The 14,494-nt window shown below is 41.1% G+C and overlaps 1 protein-coding gene across 1 annotated transcript in view; it reads left to right on the top strand.

The window, feature by feature from the left end:
• The window catches only part of TMC1 (transmembrane channel like 1), a 90,178-nt gene that overhangs the window by 34,859 nt on the left and 40,825 nt on the right, over positions 1–14,494 (top strand). Inside the window, exons 5-7 of the mRNA XM_073346113.2 lie at positions 5,141–5,231; positions 6,184–6,265; positions 13,783–13,889. Of these exons, the coding sequence (XP_073202214.2) occupies positions 5,141–5,231; positions 6,184–6,265; positions 13,783–13,889 (280 nt within the window). The remainder of the gene's footprint in view (positions 1–5,140; positions 5,232–6,183; positions 6,266–13,782; positions 13,890–14,494) is intronic.

The raw sequence follows: 14,494 nt of genomic DNA, 5'->3' as shown, positions 1-14,494 counted from the left end.
TTTTACATGTTGGTGACCGAAACCTTCCTGAACTGTTGCTGAAAAAACGTGAGCTATCCACTTGAATCCTGTTCACCAGCAGTAACCTCTAAGTGCTGTAATACATCCTCTACTTTGTACATGCTGAACTGCCCTACATGCAATTTACCTAGCACTTTGGAAGCTGCAACCTCATATCTAGGATTAATAATTAACCTGGGCTACTTAAGGGCGATACTACCTGACTCCATGAAATATTTAGTAGCTCCTTATGTTGGTAATTAGATTAAGATGTTTTTTCTCAACCAAAAAAGCTCTCACAGTTAGCTAAAGGGGTACACTTTGGCCTATCTTGTGCTATAGATAATTTATCTATAACATGATACCAGTGATTACAAAGCTCACTTTTGTCTTTCACTTTTGTTTTTGATACTTTCTCATATTTGTGAGGTTCTATCACAGCTTATGCTCAGATAAATTGGTTAGTCTCTAAGGTGCCACAAGTCCTCCTTTTCTTTTTGCGAATACAGACTAACATGGCTGTTACTCTGAAACTTTGCATGTAGTGTGTGATATTTTTAAAGATGCTCTCAAAAATGTGCAGATGGGATTTAATAAACTGTTGTAATAATAGGACTGCTCTTCCTCTGCTTCTCACTTTTCTTAGCACAAAGTGCAGAGGCGTGTTATGATTCTCCAGGGATGTGCAAATAAAGTTCTTATTCTCAAAGCTGAGAACTGAGGTAAAGAGCATTTCAAAATATGCTTAGGAAATGATAATGTGCATAACATACAAACATGTAGAGGACAGGGAAATACATTTATTATCTGTGTATTCCCTGATAGTTGCATGTTGATTTAGATAATGGCATAGAGAGTACACTTATAAAGTTTGCAGACCATACTGGGAGGGGTTGCAAGTGCTTTGCAGGAGAGGATTAAAATTCAAAATGATTTGAACAAACTGGAGAAATGGTCTGAAGTAAATAGGATGAAATTCAATAAAGGACAAATGCAAAGTACTCCATTTACGAAGGAACACTCAGTTGCACACATATAAAATGGAAAATGACTGCCTAGGAAGGAGTACTGCAGAAAGGGATCTGGGGGACATAGTGGATCACAAGCTACAAACAAGTCAACAGTGTAACTCTTAAAAAGAAAAAAAAGGAAACATCATTCTGGGATGTATTAGCAGGAGTATTGTAAGCAAGACACAAGAAGTAATTCTTTCGCTCTACTCCGTGCTGATTAGGCCTCAACTGAAGTATTGTGTCCAGTTCTGGGTGCCACATTTCAAGAAAGATGTGGACAAATTGGCGAAAGTCCAGAGAAGAGCAACAAAAATGATTAAAGGTCTAGACAACATGACCTAGGAGGGAAGATTGAAAAAATTGGGTTTGTTTAGTCTGGAAAAGAGAAGACTGAGAGGAGAGATGATAACCATTGTCAAGTACATAAAAGGTTGTCACAAGGAGGAGGGAGAAGAATTGTTCTTCGTAACCTCTGAGGATAGGACAAGAAGCAATGGGCTTAAATTGCAGCAAAGGAGGTTTAGGTTGGACATCAGGAAAAACTTCCTAACTGTCAGGGTGCGTAAGCACTGGAATAAATTGCCTAGGGAGGTTTCCATCGTTGGAGACTTTTAAGAGCATGTTAGACAAACACCTTTCAGGGATGGTGTAGATAATACTTAGTCCTGCCTTGAGAACAGGGTACTGGACTAGATGACCTCTCAAAGTCCCTTCCAGTCCTATGATTCTACGGTTAGAGCCAGCCAGGACATCGGAAGTTTAGGAGGGAGTGGGGGAAATTTCCTTAGTTTCCCCTGACCTACAAATCATCGAGGGCTTGACTTTGATCTCACAGCAAGAAAATCAGAAGTAACTAATTTTAATTCAATGGTGTATCCCAGCAAAAAGCCATTGAGTCTCTGGTGGAGGAGGGATGAGCAGGAGCAAGGAAAAGAGTACTTTACAGTAACTGTTTGATAGCTGCAACATCACATGGGGCTTATGGTTTCCTTATTAGTTTCCTTGAACGCAATTGCACACATATTCTCTGCCTCATCACCCACAGGCCCTCTTTCACGCTCTGTTCCACCACTAGATGTGCTTGTCATATCTTTTGTTAAATACTGCGGTGGGAATTTTTCATGGAATTAAATTGTTATTGAGACTTGCACTCAACTACCAATTAAATAGGGACTTGAAATTAGTCATGCAAGTATGCCTATTCCTGGATGCAGCTGGGCTGCTGCAGAGCACAGAATGGCTTCTCTACAGGTTTTCATGTGGCAGGATCCCCCCATGAGGATGTTATTCACTGTGTCTTCTTAAAGCCCTCCCCCCCACGAGGATGTTATTCACTGTGTCTATAACGAGTGTACAAAAATGCTCTTTAAAAGTCAGCTATAACCAAACCTGCACTGCCTACTCAAGGAGAAGGTACCTATGTAGAACATCAAGTGTAACTTTGACACATAAAGTGCTTTCATTCTGACACAAGATGCTGAATAGTGGCAAGCTTCTTCTATCTACCCAATAATACCATGTGGTATGTATTTCCTTTCATTTGCTGTGGAATGTGTGAGAGGCTTCTGAGTGGTTCTTTAACAGGAATGGTGAGTGCTATCAGTACTGTATTCAAGTGCCTCATACTTTGCAAAGGTACTTAGATTATGACAGGCAGATAGAAAAGGAGTACTAGTGGCACCTTAGAGACTAACCAATTTATTTGAGCATAAGCTTTCGTGAGCTACAGCAGATAGTTCAGTATTAAATATACAGTTGAGCCCTGTTAAAGTGAAGGGTCCCCTTCTATTTAAAACAGAACATCTGCATATGTGGATAGTAACTAGACTAGATGATTAATTTGGCCCAATGTGAAAGTTAAAGCCCTTAACAAATATAGACAGACTAAATACTGTCATGCAGATAAGGGATTTTTGTAACATACACGGGGAACCACCAGGGACCTAGTCAGAAACCTGAAAAGATATGGAGAGGAAGAGAAGCCTAACAGTCAATAGGAATGGGGAGAGGGGACCAAATGAAAGAGGGAGGGGAAGGGGAACTTCACTGAGGGAAGTCATGGGAACATACCAGCAGTAGTCCAGGAAACCTAGATCAGTATATCCAAAGGGCAAGAATTCAGTTTGCACTAGAAATCTGCAGCCAGCTTGCAGATAGAAACAGAAAACCCATCCTTGCCAGAGAATCCAGGACGCAGAGAGGAATAAAAAAACTATATTCTAATGCAGAGGAAAACACATAAAAGGCATTTGATGTGACATTCATTACATTGCAAACAAGCATGCCCAGTTTAAATCCTTGGATTCAATTGAGGGGTTGAATTCATGATCTAAAAGACATGTTTTTATAAACTCTGCCTGTGGAAAATAATTTCTTTGTTTTGGCTTAGCCAAACTCATGATAATTTTATAATAGAAAAGAGAAGTTTCGGGAGACTATCTGTGCCCAGCTATGGATGTATGATGTGTATAATAAGGAGGAAATGTTTTCACATTAGTGACATTGTGTCAGGCTTTTGTTTGAATATTATCTTGCTGACTTTCTAAACTCTTTGTTTCACTTTGAGAAGTGTATTTTTTAATTTTGAAGACTGGAACAGTAAAATAAAGCAGATGAATGGCTGAAAATTGATTTTAGCCATGCCACTGCATATTGTGATTTCTTCAGCCCTTTCACAATCTAGACCCTGTGCTTGGATGTAAAGTCTTCATAAATCAACTAGTGCCACAGTAAGTGGTGTTGATGGTGATTCACTAGGTGACAGTCTTCCTTCTGAATTGAACAAAGGGTGTTAGAAGGATCAGGGCTACTTCTGAATGCTTGCAGTCATTAAAGTCCCACAATATTTTTCATAAGAATAAGAAAGATTAGCTTTGGTTCATGTGGCAATTCTGAGCTGGTTAATAGTATTCTTCTTACATAAGCATCACCTGAAGTTTTTAAAAATGTTTTGACACATTGTAATATTTTTGTTTGCTTGTGTGGATATAAGCTGTGGGCAGCAGATCTATGCATAAGAAATAACTCCAGTCAGACGGACTCAGACAATTAATCTATTTGCACATCTTCCAGAAAAGAACTGCATCACAACTAATAGTTAGCAATTCTCCAACTGCCCAAGAGTCTCCAAATGCCTAAACAGGCAATTAATCAAAATGTGTAAGGTGCTCTGGATTAGTGCCATCTGGTGACAACCAATATGTTTTTGATATCACTGTGCAAACACTGGATTTCAAGAAGTCTTGTTTCTTTGATATAGTACTTTAGATATGGTCATTCAGCAGCTAAAGCAGCCACCTCTCCTCAAAAAAACTACATACACTGGTGTCTTAAAATTTGTGCTCACAAAAGAGAATACAAGGGGGGTGAAGAGGACTCTAGTAAATGACTGGTCTCATCTGATCATCATTTAAAAGGGCTGATGTTACACAAAATCTTAAAAACATTTTAAAGGAACTCTCACTTTTTTTTTCCTTTCACTCTTATGTCCTATCTGTCTCAAGGGAATACTTTAATAATTTTGTCAATCAAAACTCTAATCTTCTGGAGCCAATTGAAGCCACAATTATGAGAAAATGATTCACAGACTACAATGGACAAGACCTATGTGGAGGCACTGAGGGGAGTGAAATATATATAGCCCAGAAGAGAGCAGACACAAGGGAACCATGATTACAGTCTATAAATATCTTCAAGGTAACAGTTAAAATGAAGGAGAAGAATAATTCATTTCGTTCCAGTGGATGAATGGATTACGACCAATGGCTTGAACAAAAGGAAATAATTCTTAAGAGGAAGTACTACTGGGGAATAGGCTAGATTACAAAACAAGACACCATGACTTCAGGTATTCAAGAACAGGCTAGATAACGTTAGCAGGAATTAAGTAGACATCACTTCTGGAAAATGCAGATGGCTCAGACTAGATGACTCAAGTTGTTTTCTTCTGGTTGCACTAACGATGATAAAATTTCTGGGAAATACAAACGATAAGAGCATCAATAAGAGAACAGTGATATATGAACATCCAATGTGGAGTAATAGGACATGTTTTTCCAGCCTGAAGTGGCAGGAATTCCTGTGTTACTATATCATCACATGCATGTCTCTTTGTTCTTATTTCTCAGGGAAGCCCAGCTTTTTGTGGAAAAATTTGAAGGTGCACTTGGAAAAGGAAAAGGGAAAAAGTTTTATGCATACAAAGTGATGATGACAAAGGTAAGGATTTTATTTCATCAATTTCATACAATGCAAAACAATAGACTGTTGTAGACTATCATTCACCACATCCTCATAAATACCATCCCATTCTACACTTGCATTTTTAACCACTTTTGCCCCAAATGATCCCAAAGCAGAGGTCATTAACCAAACCCATACCTGCTGATTGGGGTCTATCTTCAAGAGCCTTCTAATTTGTTCCACCAAGAGTTCCATCCTCTGGAGATTAAAATTTGGTTTTGGGTTAGGCCCAGTATAAAGAAAGCCAATGACAATCATACTCCTTGAGAAGATTCAAGTGTTCCACTCTCCACATTGTAGCAGAAAAACTGGCATACGGCAAACCTGCACTTTATATATTAGATTGCAGTTCCTTTTTCCCTTATACAGTGCTTGGATAGATTGTCCCTTTGCCTCAGAGCTGAGAGAATACTGAAACAATCTCTGCAAATATTCATTCAAATTTTTAAACAAGTTTTGCTTCAACCATGTTCAGTTCTAATTTGGCTTCATTTTCTATAGACATTTGTGGAACCACATTTTACTAGCATTAATGTTTGCAAAAATACCCCACAAATTTTCAACTTTCATATTCTGAAATATGCCTGGAAAGCCAGATTAGCATAGTTGCTCTTATCCAATTGAGGGACAGAGACACCACCACTATTTAGACTAACCACAACTAAGCAATACAGTTTGAATTTCAGATTTGGAATAAAATACATTAAATGATCAGAAACAGTTCTCAAGTCAAATAATAGTCAAGAAAAATCACAATCTGTTCAGACATTCCACAAACAGGAAGAAAAAGAAAAAGGCAAAATACAGCAAATTAAGTCTTTGATACCAAATGATTCATTCAGTTCCATGCTGGATCTCCGAGGAGTGACTGAGAATGTATATGAGAACACTGAGAATGTGGCCTCTTTTTCTTTGTGAACCTTTACAGAAATGGATGAAATTTCAACGAGATTTTGAGAATTTTAAAACAGCCTGCATACCATGGGAAATGAAAATCAAAGAAATTGAAAGTAAGTATTATGGAGAAACAATAAAATTAGCATTTAGCAGCAGGTGTACTCCCAGAGGCTCCCCTGATTACAAGAACATTCTCACTGCTTTTAAAAATAGCTTTCCAAATGTTTTATTCCTCAGAAGAGAAGATGGACCCGCCTTCTTAATTTCCAGTGAACCCAAAATGGCCTCTTCATCATTATTCTAGAGCACTGACACCCCTCCTAGCTGTAATGGCAGAGGGCACAGCCACAGTCTGAACAAGAGATTATGCTTCATGAAACAATCTTCATAGTCAAAGCTTGTCTACACAAACATGTAGCTTGCAGCAAGCTGGAGCGTGAATCTATCTCACACTAGCCTGCCCCAGACTAACATCCAAAGCGTCCTAGGGGCTCCTCTCGCAGATTGGAGCGTAAGTTTTTCCTTCCTTCCTTCAATAAAGCATAGTTTACTATTCTTAGGCCTGAGTGTCCTCCTTCCGCTGGTATCTCTCCCTCTCCCGGCCCTTGTGGGCACAATCCACATGAACCCTGCTGATGTGTATTAACAGTTTGTTAACATGCTTTGATCTAGTCCTCTTTGAAATGGGACTAAGGAGCACACCGAGCAAGCCAAAAGGCAATGTACTGATTGGACCTGAAGACTAAACACTCCTCTGATCCTTAAAAAAGGGTCTCTGCAGTCAGGGGTAAGGCCCTTTGGTATGTTTGTCCCATCTGTTGTCTGGGTGAAAAACAGAATTCTGTGTTCATGGCTCTCAATCTGGCACTTTTTAGTACCACTAAATTCACATAACTTGTTCCCTCAAGAACATCAGCTGATCTAAACTGCTGTGCTGGTGTTTGTGGAAACAGGTTATTTTTCAGGTAGCCAATACCCAGACTATCACTTCTGTCATTTTGACTGCATAGCCCTTCTCTTATTTTCAAGGACAACTCCAATGTACCATAAACAGTATTGTCACCACTACATCTAGTTGCAGAGATCATATATAAAATTGTCATGTTGATGATTTGGTAGTGCAGAATCAGATAGAGAATTCAAATCCCACTGGAAAAGAGAAGGTTTCAAATTTGTTAAGAAGTTCTTTCGATATGGTAAGAGAAAGAGCTGCTTATCTAACTAACAGAATTATAGGTCTGGAAGGGACCTTAAGAGATCTTCTAGTCTAGTCCCCTGCACTCAAGTAGGGTTGACGACTTTCTACTCGCACAAAACTGAACACCCTTGCCCTGCCCCCTGCCCCTTCTCCGAAGACCCGCCCCTGCTCACTCCATCCCCTCCTCTGTCTGTCACTCACTCTCCTCACCCTCATTCACTCACTTATCTTCACTGGACTGGCTCAGGGGGCTGGGGTACAGGAGGGGGTGAGGACACCGGCTGGGGGGGTGCGGGCTCCGGGGTGGGGCCAGAAATGAGAAGTTCAGTGTGCAGGAGGGGGCTCCAGGCTGAGGCAGTGGGCTGGGATGGAAAAGGAGGTGAGGGTGAAGGTGGGGGCTTTGGGGTGGGGCCAGGGATGAGGGGTCTAGAATACAGGAGGGGGCTCCAGGCTGGGGGGTGGAGCCGAGGGGTTCAGAGTATGGGAGGGGGCTCTGAGCTGAGGCAGGGGTTGGGATATGAGAGGAGGTACGGGCTCTGGGCTGGGGTGCAGGTTCTGGGCTGGGGTGAGAAATGAGGGGTTCAGGGTGCAGGGGGGGCTCTGGGCTGGGGCACAGGGTTGGGGTGCAGGGTGGTGTGAGGGCTTTGGCTGAGGGTGCAGACTCTGGGGTGGGGCTGGGGATAAGGGGGTCGGGGTGTAGGAGGATGCTCCAGGCTTGGACTGAGGGGTTTGGAGGGTGGGAGGGGGATCAGGGCTGGGGCTGGTACAGGGGTTGGGGCTCAGGAGGGGGTCGGGGTGCAGGTTCCGGGTGGCACTTACGTTAAGCAGCTCCTGGAAGCAGCAGCATGTCCCCCATCTGGCTACTTCACTGAGACACATCCAGCTGCTCTGCGCGCTGCCCCAGCTGCAGGTGCTGCCTCTGCAGCTCCCATTGGCCACGGTTCCTGGCCAATGGGAGCTGTGGGGGCAGCACTTGGGGTGGGGGCAGTGTGCAGAGCCCCCTGCCTGCCCGTAGACATAGGAGCTGGAGGGGGGACATGTCAGCTGCTTCCTGTGAGCCACGTAGCACAGAGGCTAGCAGGCAACCTGCCAGCCCCACTGCACAGTGCTGCCAACTGGATGGTCAACAGCCCAGTCAGCAGTGCTGACTGGAGCCGCCAGGATCCCTCTTCTACTGGGTGTTCTGGTTTAAAACCAGACACTTGGTCATGCCACAATCAAGGCAGGACTAAAGTATTATTTAGACCATCCCTGACAGGTGTTAGTCTAACCTGCTGTTAACAATCTCCCATGATGGAATCTCCGCAACATCCCTAGGCAATTTATTCCAGTGCTTAACCAACCTGACAGTTAGGAAGTTTTTCCTGATGTCCAACCTAAACCGTCCTTGCTGCAATTTAAGTCCATTGCTTTTTGTCCTATCCTCAGAGGTTACCAAGAACAATTTTTCTCCATCCCCCTTGTGACAACCTTTTATGTACTTGAAAACTGTTATGTCCCCTCTCAGTCTTCTCTTCTCCAGCCTAAACTGGTAATGTTTTCTAGACCTTTAATCATTTTTGTTGCTCTTCTCTGAACTTTCGCCAATTTGTCCACATCTTTTCTGAAATGTGGCACCCAGAACTGGACACAATACTCCAGTTGAGGCCCAATCAGCACGGAGTAGAGTAGAAGAATTACTTCTGGTGTCTTGCTTACACCACTCCTGCTAATACATCCCAGAACGATGTTTGCCCTTTTTTGCTAAAGTGTTACACTTTTGACTCATATTTAGCTTGTGATCCCCAAATCCTTTTCTGTAGTACTCCTTCCTAGGCAGTCATTTCCCATTTTGTATGTGTGCAACAGATTGTTCCTTCCTAAGTGGAGTGCTTTGCATTTGTCCTTATTGAATTTCATCCTGTTTACTTCAGACCATTTCTCCAGTTTGTCCAGATCATTTTGAATTTTAATCCTCTCCTGCAAAGCACTTGAAACCCCTCCAAGCTTGGTATTATCCTCAAACTTTATAAATGTTCTCTCTATGCCATTCTCTAAATCATTGATGAAATTATTGAACAGAATTGGACCCAGAACTGATCCCTGCGGGACCCCACTTGGTAAGCTTGACTGTGAACCACTGATAACTACTCTCTGGAATGGTTTTCCAACCAGTTATACACCCACCTGATATAATTTCCATCTAGGTTGTATTTCCCTACTTTGCTTATGAGAAGGTCATGTGAGACAGTGTCAAAAGCTTTACTAAAGTCAAGATATACCTTCTCCCCCTACCCACAAGGCTTGTTTACCCTGTCAAAGAAAGCTATTAGGTTGGTTTGACATGATTTGTTCTTGACAAATCCATGCTGACTGTTACTTATCACCTTATTATCTCCTAGGTGTTTGCCAATTGATTGCTTGATTATTTGCTCCATTATCTTTCCCCCTACCGAAATTAAGATGATTGGTCTGTAATTCTCCAGGTTATCCTTCTTCCCCTTTTTATTGATTGGCACTGTATTTGCCCTTTTCCAGTCCTCTGGAAGCTCACCCATCTTCCATGACTTTTCAAAGATAATACTAAAATTATGTTACAGTTTTATTTGTACTTTAATTTTACATCAACTGTGAAATGTCCATTACTTTCAAATGGGAGTTGCATTTTTATTCATTGTGACCTACTCTGGGCATGGATTCTTCTGAGAACCATGTGCTGGGTCACTAGCCCCATTCACTAAACCGAGATTCTGAAACACAGACAGGTATATCTAAAAATACTTTAAAAATCATTGTAAAATGCCTACATTGTATACAGTCTTCTTTTGTGAAAATTTATTTAGCTTGATAAGGCATTAATAGCTATTCATCAGAAATATCCTTTAAAGTCTTAGTTACCGTACAGATGATAACGCCCAGTATAGATGCCACGGATAAGTTTAAACCTTTTTCATTACCCAGTATTGAAATTAACTTGGGAAAAGTGCTCTTGGGATACAGCTTATAGGCTAGATTTGTTGTTTGTCTATAATATGCTATTTAAGTGTTCTCAAATCACAACATGTAAAATAAAGATGAAAAGAGAATATGATCATGAATATCACTGTGCATATATAAAAGTGCAAAATACTTGTGATGAGAGTTGTGGCAAAATTTGAGAATGGTCTTATCATAAAGTAAGCTTTATATTTCACAGGGAGAAAGGCCTTCCAGTAATGAGCTAATTACCAACAAATCCCCTATGAAGCAAACTTGGCTTAACATCACAAGGACTTGAGTGAGAGCCTAGCCACTGTTCAGCCCTAATTATAGCACAAGATAGCTTTACCGAAGGTAGCTTTGGAGCATGCAATAGACAGTGTCAAGGTGGCCATGACCAGGAAAATTGTCAACTGTGAGTTTTAGCTGATTTGTATTTTGTGTTGCAAAGCAATCCTGGACAAGGCGGCACTAGGCCAAAAAGAAAGAGTAATTCACCTCATAATAACTTGAAACACATGGCATCACAATCAGCAGAGAACAAAGCAGGCTATGCAATCACTGAGGTTTAATTTAGCATGCAGAAGAAGCAGTTTAATAAATGTAGTTAAATCAAATTGAGCAGCAGGAGACAGGTGGTTCTTTTGGTGGGCTGGTAACAGAATAGAATTCATTCTGAGAACCCATATGAGTGATCCTTCAGTTATTTTTGGTAAATAAATGGACCTGGACTGAATTGTTTTGCCATTAAAACCCACGTCTGTTTCAAGTTACATTAGTAGGACAAGTATGTAAAAATAGACCAGGATAATTAACTGATACTGTGTCTATGTACAGTTTTTTTCTCTCCTGTAATGAAATAAGCTCCTTTTTCTTTTCCTTTGCTGAAAGATGCCTGGACACTCAGAATATCACAGTATAAATGTTACCTTTATAATGGCCCTCAATAAGTAGGATTGTGAACTTTATCTTTGTAAAAAGTAATAAAAATAAAAATCAAGTTTGGATAGAGACCAAGCATGACATGTATCAGCCCAAAAGAAAACTATTTTGCAACATTAACTAGAATGGTCATTATACTGCAAATTAATGTGTTTTTACTGTACAGGTTTGCATGGACAGCATGTGTGACTACCTAACCCTTACCAAACAAAGACATCTATATTTTAAACCTAGAAAATCAGCAAAGCAAACCATATAATGCAGTGATGAAATGCCTGAGTTAGAACTTCAGACCTTGCTGCCCCCCATCTAGCATAGCTCAGGGGATGGGTGGACATGAAGTTACTTTTAAGACACCTTTATCCCCATCTACCCATCCTGGGGCCACTGGGTGCTTGTCCAGTCCCAGTGCGCATTTAGGTCCATTACAACATCTGGGAATCAGATGATGTGCAACTTAAGGTCCTTTATATTGGCCAGGAATCAACCACACCTAGTGGTTCCTAGCACTGATTCTCTTTTCTGCAGCTATGCACAGGGTGACCAGATGTCCCAATTTTATAGGGACAGTCCCGATATTTGGGGCTTTGTCTTTTATAGGTGCCTATTACCCCCCACCCCATCCTGAGTTTTCACACTTTCTCTCGTCACCCTAGCTAGGCACCTGTGTGCTGGGATATAGGACAGGATGGCCTACAAGCTGAGGATTCTCCTATATTGAGGGAGGCCAGTTAAGGTAGATTTCTGGCTGTTTTGTGGCACAAAGGGTAAAGAACAGGTCAGAGGCAAAACCTATGCCTTTGTCTTGTTACAATTTTCTACTTAAATGGGGCTACTAGGGGCACTGTATGGGAAACTAACATTAGAGCGTATAAAGGCTGCCTTTCATAGGAGCTGAAAAGTTCAATGCGCTGGACAAGCGGGTGCCAATTGCAAATACTAACATAAAAGCTCAAAGTCAACATAAACAGGACTAGGTATTTCAGTTCCTCTGCAACAAGGGCCTGGGATGATTCTCCCCTCCCCAGTTCAATCCGATCTAGTGACAGTTTTAATGAATAACTACTGATCAATAAATGATAGAATTAACTGGGGTACAATGCTAATCTTAACTGATTTAGCATCAAGAAGGTCATTACCAGAGAAAATAGGTGACATAGTAAAAAACAGTTTATGAAATCATCAATTACAATAAATGCTCACATGTCCCAGACCAACAGGAGCCACTTTAGCAGTAAATAAAAAGATCATGTGACCAATGTTTTCGGTTACGGCAGCTCCAGCTCCAGAGCCACGTGGGGATAAAAGTCTTCGTTTAATCATAAAGCGTTTGATTCTTGATTTCAGTGGAAGGTTTCTTCACATAAGTATTGCAGAATCAGGGCCTAAACTGCTATTATTTTATTATTATTATTATTATTAATATAATAGTAGTACCTAGAGGCCTCAACTGAAACCAGGGCTCAATTGTGCTAGGCGTGGTGCAAACAGAGAGAGAGACAATTCTTGTCCCAAAATGCTTACAGTCAAAATGGACAAGGCAGACAAAGGGTGTGTGGGGAAAGAGGCAAAATATATGAACAAAGTCACACAGCTGGTCAGTGGCAGAACTGAACAGCTCATAGCTCTCAATTAAATACTCTGACCCCATGATCAAGCTACCTCCCCTGTTCTTTCCTACCTAAATCTTTCCTATTTACAATAATAATCTTCACACCGTATATACTTGTTTCCCTAAACCTGAATCTTAAACCGTCTCTTGTTGTCATTGCTAAAACTTTTATATTCGTGATGCATAGACTAATCAGCCTGTTGTGAAGAATCTTTTGTATTGAGTAACTGTATCCTCCTGGTTCTCAAGGTATTCTGCATCTGGTGTTGTGACTGACACCCGTCATAAAAATACCACTGTATTCTATACAATAACAGGAACAGTAGTATCACCATTGCAAATTCTAGTGTTTTGGACCACTGCTGTAGAATAGTGTGTGTGTGTTTTTAAATTCAGGAAGTTGTCTTTCCAGCAATATTTTATTTTTTCCCTGGCTAGTAGGCCAGAAACAAAGCATATGTAGAAAGGCACTGATAAGCTCTAGAGACCAGGATTTCAAAGATATTTTTAGTGGAGTTAGGTGTCTCATCTGTTTAGGCACTTTTGAAAATCCCACTAGGCACCTATCTGCATCCTTAGGCAACCAAATACCTTTGAAAATCTGGCCCTAGGAGATCATCCTGAAGTTCTATTCCATTGTGTTGGTGTCATGTTATTTATATTCCTTCAATATAAATGTATAACCTTTGGTAAATGGTGTCTTGGCTTCTGTTTTTTAAATCATGTCAATGAAGTGAATGCTAGTCTGTAATCTTGAAAAATTACGGAAATGATAAAATAGGTATTAATATAGAATAAAGAAAAATCTGATATTTTTGTGTCTTAACCACTCGTGAAACTGCTCAAGTAATCTTGTCTCAAAGTAAGAAGACAAGAAGATTGACTGATCTGTCTTTTCATCACTGCAAATGTTTTCATAGGTCATTTCGGCTCTTCAGTAGCTTCTTATTTTATATTCTTGCGCTGGATGTATGGAATAAATATGATTCTCTTTGGATTGACATTTGGCCTTGTAATGGTGCCTGAGGTAAGAATGGGTGATTTGGGATTTTTTTAAATTGCATTTCTTATTTCTATAGGAGAATAAAATGTCACTGAGAAATGTTGCTTAAAACTTTTACCTTTGTTACTAGAACACTTAGGGCAAGATCCCTACCAATGCTCCAGCTCCTTTAGGCCATGAAAAGAGACAGAATGGTGTAAAACAGACCTAAATGCCCGGTTCTGCCCAGGGGCAAATTCCTGACACAGGCATTGCAGAAGACAGCTATAAGGCTGCCTCCCAAGAACTTAACACTCCCTGGCATGGAGGGGAGGGGGACATGGCAGAGAAGGGCTGAGCATGAGACAAGTGTGTGGAGCAGGGCTGCATCTCCCCGTGCTGGGGATATTCCAGGCAGTGCTGCGACTCTTAGGGCAGTCCAAGAAGTCTGTCTAAATTACATCAGGGGCATCGCCACTCTATACCTGGAGCAGCACAGGATTGGCAGTGGAGAAGGGTGGGGAGCACAAAGGTGGTTTAAAGCTACCTTAGCCCCCATCCCCTGGACTGTGAGTTCTGTGCTGCACTTCTAATAGTATGTCTGCACTTTGAGCTGGAGGTATTATTATGAAGAGACATACCCCATGCCA

Source organism: Lepidochelys kempii, chromosome 5 (genome assembly GCF_965140285.1).
Source record: "Lepidochelys kempii isolate rLepKem1 chromosome 5, rLepKem1.hap1, whole genome shotgun sequence".
Taxonomy (NCBI): Eukaryota; Metazoa; Chordata; order Testudines; family Cheloniidae; genus Lepidochelys; species Lepidochelys kempii.
This window is presented reverse-complemented; position numbering and strand designations above follow the sequence as displayed.